Consider the following 10,504-nt stretch of genomic DNA (forward strand, 5'->3'; position numbering starts at 1 on the left):
TAGATGTTCGCATCTTTTCCAACTCACAGTTTTTGGATTACATGGGATAGAACAGCAGCTTCCGATTAGCCACGAGTCACAAAAGCCCTGTGCAGTGCCAGCTACCAGCTGCACAAACCCTTTGAGAGTCTCTGAAAAGCGTCCATGAGCAAATCCCATCCATAGGCATCTTGTAATGCCGAGGATGGGGGTACCTTACCAGAACGGGAGGTCAAACTCTGGGACCAATGGAGGCAGGTGGAGCTGCGTCAGGATGGTATATCACCACCTAGTCGTGGTGGTGACGGGGCTGGCAAGGTGCTGAGAAATGATGCGTGCTGATGCCCGACTCTGTAACACTGTCCTGTTTCTTCACAGCAATTCTCAGCGCTGACTGAAGTGCTCTTCCGCTTTCTAACGGAGCCCAAGGAGGTAAGGCGTGTGCAGAACACGGAGAAGTGTGTGAATGCAGCTCTCTGGTGAGAAACATGCAGAGATGAGATTGTGTCACTGCTCTTTCTCTTGAGCAGGTAGAAAGGTTTCTGACTCAGCTCTCGGATTTTGCCACCATGAATAAAATCAGCTTGGGCCCCCTGAAAAACATTGTCAAAAGTATTCTTCTGGTACCTAATGGTAAGTGATACATTTGCATATGCTACCCTGAGGCCAAACTGTTGCGTCCGTTTCTGCATGCTGCTGAAGTATGTCTTCAGAACGACAGCGCACTTGGTTTGCCCAGTAAGTGCTAATGGTAGCTAATAAATGCCTTAGCATCTAAGAATCAAAAATTCTCCTGTTGAAATATCCCTGTTTGGTGACTCGGGCTTTGTATTCTTTACGGCCTGCCTGCACACACATTTCACAGGCTTAACTGAACTCACTTAAATATCTGTGCATTAAATGCAGGCACAGCACTGTGACAATGTTGTGCTTGCTTTAACTTGTACCTGTAAATCCCTTTTTGCCAGACCAGTGCAGCCTTATGTTGGCACTAAGTCTTTGTAGGAACTTCCATCCAAGTGACCCAGTACTGCAATTCCTACGAGGACAAGCGCTGTTTGAGACGGATAAGACAGGGTACACACCCCTCTAGAGCGGGCTGGAAACCGGCATAGTTCTAGGCCATGTAAAGGAGACATCTGTCCTTGCAGTCTTGTTTTAGAAAAACACTTACGTGTCCAGCAGTTTCTCATTCATAAATAGTGGGGAAGAGGGGCAGGGGGATTCCCCTTGAATACCTCAGACTCCAGCACTTTATGAGATTACTCTGATGTTGTGGCTGCCATTTGACATGATAATGCATCAAACACCTCCGCTCATGTTCATCCCATTGATCCTTCTTGTTATTAATAGTCCCTCGCTACGATCCTTCAGTCCTGGGTTCCCCGTAGCTTTCTTCACAGCCATGAATCCTTGCACAACGGTTTCCTGCGTTTGGTCTAAACTTTTGTTCTACTACTTCAAGCCATTTCTTCTGTCCAGGAGTGGCAATGAATAATTTCCTTTCCTACAACTGTCTTGGGGGTATTTAATGCGGAATCGGCATTTTCTCCCTTCCTGATTCTGGACTAGGTGCACTCAGTCTCGTCATTCCTCTTTGTGTGCTCTGGCTCCAATCCCGTTGTAACTTTTCGTTAGCTCTGGGATGCCACAGACAGCATCGGAACAGATTACGGCAGATAACTTTGCCTGTGTGCTACGCAGATGGGAAGCCACGTGGGACTGGCAGGCTCTTTGAATTTATGAGATTCCTGCTCTTGGCTTCAGAGAACAGAATCCCCGTAAACTTCCATGTGCTGCCTGTGCCCCAGAACAAAGGAGGCAGGCACAGCAGGGGAAAGTGTTATATGCACACGTTCACACCCATAATCCAAAACACAGCAGGTAGGTCAAATTAGTAGCCTGCCAGCCTTAACAGTTCTCCTTTAACAAGCAAAGCTTCTATAGGAGAGAAAGCAGCAACTTCAAAACACAGCCGCTGCTGCTGTTGCCATGGATACCTGCAATGAAATCTCTCCCCCTCTCTCTCTCGGGCACTCCCATCGCCCTGACTTTTAAAGCACTGGGCATCTGCAAAGATACCGGCAGGCACAGCTGTATTTCCTATCTTGATGAGCTGTGGTTTGTTTCAAAACACAGTCCAAGAACAGAGGCTTTCGATCGCAGGCTCTCCGTCCCTGCATTGATTTGACTCGGTAAAGATTGGTTTGACTCAGTAAAAAGTGATTTTTCTTCTTTGCATTGTTTATTCAGGTGCCCTGAAAAGGAATTTGTCTTCTGAACAAGTCAGAGCAGATTTTATTGCTCTAGGTAGGTCACCTGACTTTCACTAAATAAAAGATAATTAATATTTATCACGTATGGTAATCTCATATGGTTTCTCCCACAGGCCTCAGTGAGGAGAAAGCCAGTTATTTTGCAGAACAGGTATTAATATATTTTTGCTTGTTTCTAAGCTAACAAAATGACAGTCTTTGAGTGGGAACTTGTAAAACTCCCCTGTGATACTGAGATGTGTCAGCACTTTGGGTACTTTCTTCAAAACCAGCTCAGAATTCTGAAGATCCTCGGATAACTGATAAGCAACACTTTGTCTAATGATACTTCTGGTTTGCCCTGGCCTCTGCCTCATCGGTTTAGTGATTCCTGCACTTCTGCGCGGCTTTCGTTTGATTGTTTTTCTGCTTTGCATGCTTTGAGCCCCGGGGTCATGCAGTTACATGAACACATGACTTTTTGGGCAGATATTGTTACACTGAACCAGTGTTAAAACAAAAACAGTCAGTTTCATTTACAGAAGTGACAAAGCGGGTGGAAATCCTAGCAGGACTCAAACATCTTTGAAAGCCCTCCTGACCACATTAGTTTGCCCCTTTATACACCTCCACTTTGGGCTTCTGCCGTCAGTCTGCCTAGTTTCCAATCTATGTTGAAATTACAGGTAACATAAATAGAGGCCTCTCCGAATTGATTGCTTGTGTGTCTCTTGCTCTTGCAGTGGAAGGTGAATTCCCCCGCCCTCACACGCCTGGCTGTTGGTCAGACGCTGATGATTAACCAGCTGATAGATATGGAGTGGAAGTTTGGAGGTAATAGAGCTAAAACATAAACTGAATGGGTTGGGAAACCCAACAGCAGCTCTCGGCTAAATAACTTTTTATTTCACAGTTTAGCTAACAGATTATCTCCCTTCTCTTCTTTTGGACTCACAGTGACTGCTGGGAGCAGTGAACTGGAAAAAGTGGGAAGTATCTTCTTACAGGTAAATCTCCTACATCAGAGAGTTCAGGTTGTAGTGCAGTTGAGGAACAAGCTGCGACCAGGCACGTGGGAAGTACTGGCTGTGAGAGGAACTAGAGGAAAGCTAGATCTCGTAGGAGCAAGCTCTGCAACAGTGCATCTGCTTCAGTCTTCTGAGTGCAGCTGCCAGCAGATAGCAGGCACACTGCTATTTGTTTCTCTTCTGAAGACATCATGTATCACAGAAGTGTAGCTCACTCTGAAAAGCTGTTCAGAAAGCTCAATCTAGCAAAGGTCACGCTATCTTGGGGAGGGAGGGGAAATGTGATCATTTATAAGGACTTCCAGAGATCCTCTCAATGCCGAAGGAATCTATTCCTACAGTGACACTTCCCAAAAAGCCTGTCAAAGATGTGCGTGCTTGGCAGCAGTCTGCCCGTCTGAAACTCACAGCAGACTCCTGTACTTCTGTCTTTTCATGGCGCTCAGAATACGGGTCTCTCTGAATTAAAATACCTCTGCTTTTTCTTCCCCCAAGCTGAAGCTGGTGATTAAAAAAGGGAGCCAAATGGAAAACGTATATATAGGTGAGTTAACAGTTCTGGAAAAGAAGCAAGCATTTGAGTATGTGAAAGCGGAGCGGCAGCTCAGAGCTCCCGGGCGTTGCTGGAGGTGGGGGAGCTTTGGGCGCGGACCCAGCAGGGGTCACTGCGAGAGCATCGCTGGGGGATGCTGCGGCTGCTCCTGCCCTGGCCTCTCCCCGCCGCAGTCGCTCTGGAAGTATTTAGGAACACTGACTGCTGGGGAGTCTTCACATCTTTGCGTAAGTAAATACAGATATGCCATGGAGTCGTGAAAAGCGGTCAGAGCAGCATTGGCAGACAAAGAAAGTAAACAATTCCCAAGTGTCAGCTGCTGTTGGGAGAATCCTAGCCCGGAACCCCGCGCAGCCCAGCCTAGCGTAAAGAAACAGCTGCCGAGAGCCAAAGTGTCTAACCCTGCCTAGCTTAGGTGAACACGAGTTGCTCTGCGGTAGCACCAGAATGGCTTTGCCGGTGTTGGAAGCGTAACCTGAAATCTAAGACTTGATGCCTCTCTTTTTCTGCAGAGTTAACTTTGCCCCAGTTCTACAGTTTTCTGCATGAAATGGAACGGGTCAAAACCAGCCTGGAAAGCTTCAGCTGAAACTGCATGGGCCTGACCCGACATCTGTCCAGGATGTTTAATTTCTCCTTGTGGGCCTGCAGGCCTGCTCTTTCCCAGCTGACTCTAACACCCTGATAAGAGAAGACAAGGCTGTGCAACAAGCAGTGGTGTCACAGCCCAGAAGGACCCATCAGTCCTTCAGAACCTGAAACTTCAGCAACTGTTTCGAAGCAGCTACAAGTCCACTCATCTCTTTTTTTTTTTTTATACTATTATGAGAAATTGTGGTCAGAAATATGTGGATACTTGTATTAAAATAGCAAAGAAATAAACCCATTCCCATCCTGCTCCATTTGTATCAGAATTTGATTTTTTGAGAAAAAGAGAAACAGAAGCAAAGAATCATTTTCAAACTTGGAAGAATTAAGCAGAGAGGACAGGGGAAGCAAGGAGAGCATCTAACCTGGTGAATCACTTAACGCTCACTTGCAAGCCTCTTGCTTCTCTTGTATTGAGAAATGGATCGATTACATCCTTCCCAATCATGCCTCATTATTGAAAAGTATCTCAGTGGTAGATGATTTTAAATCTTAAACAACCAAACATCTGCCTCCATGCGCGGGGGGAAAAACATCTCAGGGGGTGACGAGATAAATCTAGTTTGTGTGTGCTGGGCTCCAGCGAGCGGCTCTTTCATCGGCAGCGTGCGCGACGTTGCACAGTTAGATCCAGCCTGTTCCCTTCTGGACATAGGCCCAAACCCCACGAAGCGCCATTAGCTCGACTCCTCAGTTCTCTAACGGTGAGGATGAGCTCTTCATCGGGAAGCAGAGGGGTGCCCCTGGCCTGACATGGGGGCAGTGGAAGATGTTACGTTCGCCAAGGTTCCTCCTGTGCCGGACTGTTTAATTGTCCAGTGCCTTTTGGCAGCCCGAGCTCGCTGTTGCCTCCTCCCACGGCACAGAGCTGAACGAAGCTGCCTCTCACGGCGTGCTCCGTCCACTGCCGGGACTTCCCGAGGCACCTCCGTGTCCCTGACGAACTCGGCGGTCACAGCAGAGGGAATGAACTGCAGCACCGGGGTAAATACCGGTAAGATCCTCTCCGTTTCCAGCCTACACGTGCAGTAATTCACTGTCCCGTGGCATCCTGCAAGCCTGTTGCGGGACAAGACGCACTGCGGCTCCCTGTGCATGCATCTGCTTCCAGTTAAAGCTGTGCACAAAAAGACAGTTTCCGTGAGAAAGGAGTCGCAAAGCTCCCTGCAACTTATAGAATCATAGAATCATAGAGGTTGGAAAAGACCTCCAAGATCATCGAGTCCAACCGTCGACCCAACCCCACCATGCCCACTAAACCATGTCCCTAAGCGCCTCATCTACACGTCTTTTAAATACCTCCAGGGATGGGGACTCCACCACTTCCCTGGGCAGCCTGTTCCAATGTTTAACCACTCTTTCAGTAAAGAAATTTTTCCTTACATCCAATCTAAACCTCCCCTGGCGCAACTTGAGGCCGTTTCCTCTCGTCCTATCGCTTGTTACTTGGGAGAAGAGACCGACACCCACCTCGCTACAACCTCCTTTCAGGTAGTTGCAGAGAGCGATGAGGTCTCCCCTCAGCCTCCTTTACTTACAGCTTTACACGCAGGTTTTCAGCTTGCAGAAAACCCAGCGATTTTCTGCATTGCATTTCATGCGGTCCTGCATGAGTGCCTAGAACCGATAACGACTATAGGCTGAACCGTGTGCTTGGGAAACAGCTCGGGGAATCCTGCTGGCAAACCCGGGGACAGTATTTGCATATTTATTTTCCCACGTATCAAGCCATTCACAAGCATTTCAAGCTTTGTCACATGATTACAGTAAAAATTTAAAAAAAAATCCTCCGAAATAATGCCCTGCAAAATATTCCATCTCCTTTTGGGTGGCAGGAAAAGCTATTTCAGGGAGGCAGAAAATGTCCGAAGGGCTGCTTTCTCGAGACAAAAGGAATTTTTTTGCTTTATGTTTTCTGCTGCCTCTTCCTATTATTTCTCCTTGCCCTCCCGGTGCCAGGGCGGCACCACTCAACCCTACCCAGTTACGGCGGGAGGTGGACCACGGCGGTGCCGGAGAAGATGCCAGGCTCGGTTGTGGGTCAGGAATCTGCCACCCCCCCGCGCTCCTCCCCCTGCCCGGTTGGGATTAAGCTGCTCTGGGCTGACGCATGCCGCGGCCTGCTGACCCCAAGCGCAGGGGTCACCTCCATGCTGCTCCGCAATCCCCACGGGCATCTCTGATCAGCAGCATTAGAGAGCGCTGCCGCCGCGCCGCTGGGACGCGGCGTGACCTTCATGCTGCCACCAGCGCTCCCCAGTACCCCGGGAGCACCCTTTCATCCTGCGCACTTGGCTGAGCATGAGCCGAGCTGGCAGCCCCGGCAGGGAAGAGGGGCGGGGAGGGAGCCGGCTCTGGCAGCACCAGCACGGGGCGACGCCGGCTGCGGGAGAACCGGGTTGCCTTCCTGATTGTGCCGATCAGGGGCAAGCACGGCGCTGGGACCCCCAGCCCGCCAGCCATGCCTTTCCTGTGCAGCACGGCCCCGGCTTTGCCACCTTGCCACCAGCACGTGGGGTGACAGCGAATGCCCAGACCCCTGCTCTGGGGCTTGGCAGGCGGCGAGCGCAGCCATGGGGAGGGTTGAGCGGGGACCGAGCCGCAGCAGGGAGGGAAGGGGCTGCCGCGGTGCCCGTTTTGCCCGGGTTTCCGGGCGGACCCCATGGTGCTCGCTGCGCTGCCTCTTCCGGCTGCCTGTCAAGCCCAGCCAGCCGAGAGCTAATCTCCGCGGGACAGCGGGCGCAGGGGAAACAGGGGCCCCTTACAGCTTGGGGTGAAGCTAACTGTGCTCCTGCGGCGGTTTGCCTCCCCGAGGCCTTTCTCGTCCCATTTCCTCTGAGGGCGGCCGTGCTGCAGCCCCCCCCGTTCCTGCCCAGGCCCCTGATGCAGGGGTGGGAGTCAGGGGGGACACGTGGGCCCTCCCAGATGCAGCGCGGCCCCGAGTGCAGGGGCTGCAGTGGGGCAGGGGTGGCTCTGCCATGCCGAATGTGCAGCACAGTTACCCCCTCACACGCTTAGATGCTCATGCGGCCCCACTTGCTGCAGTGGGGACCCTCTGCCGCCTTGGGGACCACCTTATTGCACCCCAGGCTCCCAGGCAGTGTCTCCTGAACCCAGGGGAGACGGCAGAGTGGTCCCCAGGAGCCAGGCTGCAATGGGTCCTGTGCTCCCAGGCATCCCACACACTCATCCCTGCCAGCCTCCTGTGAAACCGCACCAGAGCAGCTGGGAGGTGGGGGCTGCGCTCGCAGGGTCTGTTGCTTCCCGGCACCAATTCAATGCAGTTGTGATTCTCAGCCGTGGCAGATGCTAATGACCGAGGGAACCGGGATGTTTTTGGATGCGGCATCTTTTCCCCACTGGAAACGCCGATGCCATTCCCTTCATGTGTGAAGGAGCCATCCAAGCCCCGAGAACAAAAGCCTCAGCGGCGCCCGCTGCCCTCCCCCTGCTCAGAGGTGGCGGAGCAGACGCAGGCTCCACTTCCGCCTCGAGCCCGCGGGGAAGGAAGGAACCAGGGCTCGCTGCCTGCTCTGCCTGACCTTGAGCAGGTCGCATGGGAACCGGCAGAGCTCCCGTGGGACCCCCCCAACTTTCGCAGACCTCACTGGGGGCCGCTCCATGCCAAGGGCTTTGCAAGCTTGGTCTTTATCCCCGTCCCAGCTTTCCTGTTTGCAAAATAGGGCAACAAATCTCGGGGTTGGCCAACAGCTGGGAATGAGCTGTGGCAGGTGAGACAAGCTGGGGAGAAGAACCAGCAGGCAATGGCCCTAACAGCAGCCTGGAGGTGAGCCCCACACCAGGCAAAGCCCACAGCTTGCAGTGAGGGCACAGCGACGTGTGCAAGTGCTCAGACCTGGCCCAGCTGAACACCAGCCCTGGGGGAAAGGAAAAGGCGTTGCCTCCATGGTGGCATTAATCCTGCACAGAGCAGCATGGCTGATGAAGCCAGTCCTGCCCCTCCTCATCCCATGCCATTCCCCTCCCTGATTCCTCCAGATTTTGGGATGATGCAGCACCCAGGCTGTCACCCGGTGAAAACACCAGCTGCAAACTGCAGCTCCCAAAATTGCTTTGTCTGCCTGGGAACAGCAGTCCTGAGCACACGGGAGGCCCCAGGGCAGTGCCACCACCCTGCGGTGCCACGTGAGTCCCTGGGGACAGGGACCCGCAGGGGGTGCCTGGGGCTACCTGGGGCTCCCATGGCCCATGCTCTGGGGAGAGGCCCTCGGCATCTGCCTCCCTTACTGTGTCGCTGCCGAGGACACGCTCCCCAGGAACAAGCCCTCAGCCTGCCTTAGGACAGGCAGGGAGGCATCCGACCCTGCCTGTGAAACTGAGCTGCCGTCTCCCGTTCTTGCAGGAGTGTGTGGGGGAAACTGGTGGTGTTCAAGGCAGTGGAAATATTTGTAGCGCATCCTCTTCTCCTAAGCCTTGCCATCTCTCTAGGCACTTCTTTGTCCAGGCACACTGGGAACAATTGGGGTGGCTCAGCCAGACCGCAGGCTGTCGATCAGCAGAGCAAATGAATGTTCAGGCATAAGGAACCCATCTTCTCCTGCAGCAAGGGGAGGTGGCCACCAGAAACAGGGCCTGTGGCACAATGGCACAGGCAGCAAACAATTCCTGGGCACCAGCACCAGCTCCGAGAAGGATGGTGGGAGCTCACCAGCCTATCTGAGAAATGGCAGACTGGGAGGGGATCACCGGGCTTCCCCAGACCCCACTGTGGGGCTGGGTGCTGCGTGGTTGGCACAACACAGGTGCCCTCACAGCCGGTGCCGAGGTCCCTGTGTGCACCCGCATTGCCATCCCTGACCCCAGCCCTGAGCGCCCGCTCTGCAGGCGGCCAAGGAGGAGCTGAGTCTCAGGGGCCATTTCGGAGCCCAGCCCAGAGAAGAGCCCCCCGAGCAGCGGGATCAGGGCTGGGCTGGCCCCTCACAGCACCCAGCACCCTCAGGGCAGCCCTATCCAGGACTGATTGCAACTGCTTCCCTTGCAGGCACAGCTTCGTTACCAGCACCCAGACCCACTGTGACAAACCTGCCCCATCCCCAAAAGCCCACTCCAGCCGCTCCCCTCAGTGACACCCCGAGTGGCCGTGGGCTTGTGCATGGCGGGGGCAGCACCCTGCCAGCTGCCTGCCAAGGCGGCTCAGCTACCATTTCCCAGCGCTCCCCCGAAACACACAGCTCCATTTTATAGGGCTGCTCTGTCCCAGGGGCATCGCTGCCGCAGCGCAGCCGCTAACGAGGTTATCCCCAACCACGCCACCGAGTTCACCATGGAAAGAGAGGGAAAGCAGGGTTAACCCTTGTGCTGCTGACACATCTCACAGCACCAGGGAATATCTTTGTTTGAAAGCACGCTCTTAACAAGTCCCAGTGGTGATCGGCTGCTGCAAAACACCAGGCAAGGAGCCCCTGTGCCATCCTCATGCCGGCAGAGCATCGCCCACATCCATAACAGCAGTGCTGAGCCCCGAGGCAGAGCCAGCCCTTGTGCACGGTGCCCTCGGGCCAGGTTTTGGGGCAGCAGCTCAAGGAAGGACTGCGCGTGTCCCCATCGGCAGCCGAGCCCAACTCCTTCCCTAAGCTTTGTTTCACACCAGCGGGTGGGATGATGAATAACGAGCGGGACGCTGCCAGCCTGCGGACAGGAGGCATTGCTTGACCGAGGCCGCTGGGAGCACTGCTACCCACAGGAACCACGGCACTGCCCGCGTTTCCGCGTGAAAATTTGGGGGGGCCCTTCTCTTGCTGGGACCCTGCTTCACACCACCACCGGGCTGGCCAGACCCACCGTCTCCCGGGGCTGGGGACTGTCCCTGCGCATTCCCCCCACAGCTCCTGGCAGGGCCGGCTTCAGGGCCCCCGTGGGACGAGGGGCGGGTGGGCGAGCACAGGCAGCGTGCTCCAGCCGGGGCATCTCCGTTTTCCCGGCTCAGCAGCCCCGCGAGGCAGGGTTTGGGGCGGGGGTCCCCAGGCAGGGCCCCCCGGTTTCCTCCACGCGTCACACCGCTGCTGAGCCCGTGCAAACTC

General features: G+C 54.1%; 2 protein-coding genes across 2 annotated transcripts in view; both read left to right on the forward strand.

Annotated features, from left to right (window-relative positions):
• Positions 1-253: 253 nt before the first annotated feature.
• Positions 254-4,715, forward strand: COMMD7 (COMM domain containing 7). Its single transcript, XM_019472146.1, has 9 exons — positions 254-292; positions 358-411; positions 507-612; positions 2,233-2,289; positions 2,369-2,406; positions 2,978-3,068; positions 3,192-3,241; positions 3,758-3,806; positions 4,328-4,715. The coding sequence occupies exons 1-9, from the start codon at positions 254-256 to the stop codon at positions 4,402-4,404; spliced, it is 561 nt and encodes a 186-aa protein (XP_019327691.1). The 3' UTR covers positions 4,405-4,715.
• Positions 4,716-5,216: 501 nt separating this feature from the next.
• Positions 5,217-10,504, forward strand: part of NOL4L (nucleolar protein 4 like) — an 87,723-nt gene continuing 82,435 nt past the window's right edge. The window contains exon 1 of the mRNA XM_009279573.1: positions 5,217-5,249. Within this exon, the coding sequence (XP_009277848.1) occupies positions 5,217-5,249 (33 nt within the window). The remainder of the gene's footprint in view (positions 5,250-10,504) is intronic.

This window comes from Aptenodytes forsteri, unplaced genomic scaffold (assembly GCF_000699145.1).
Source record: "Aptenodytes forsteri isolate BGI_AS27 unplaced genomic scaffold, ASM69914v1 Scaffold483, whole genome shotgun sequence".
Lineage (NCBI taxonomy): Eukaryota > Metazoa > Chordata > Aves > Sphenisciformes > Spheniscidae > Aptenodytes > Aptenodytes forsteri.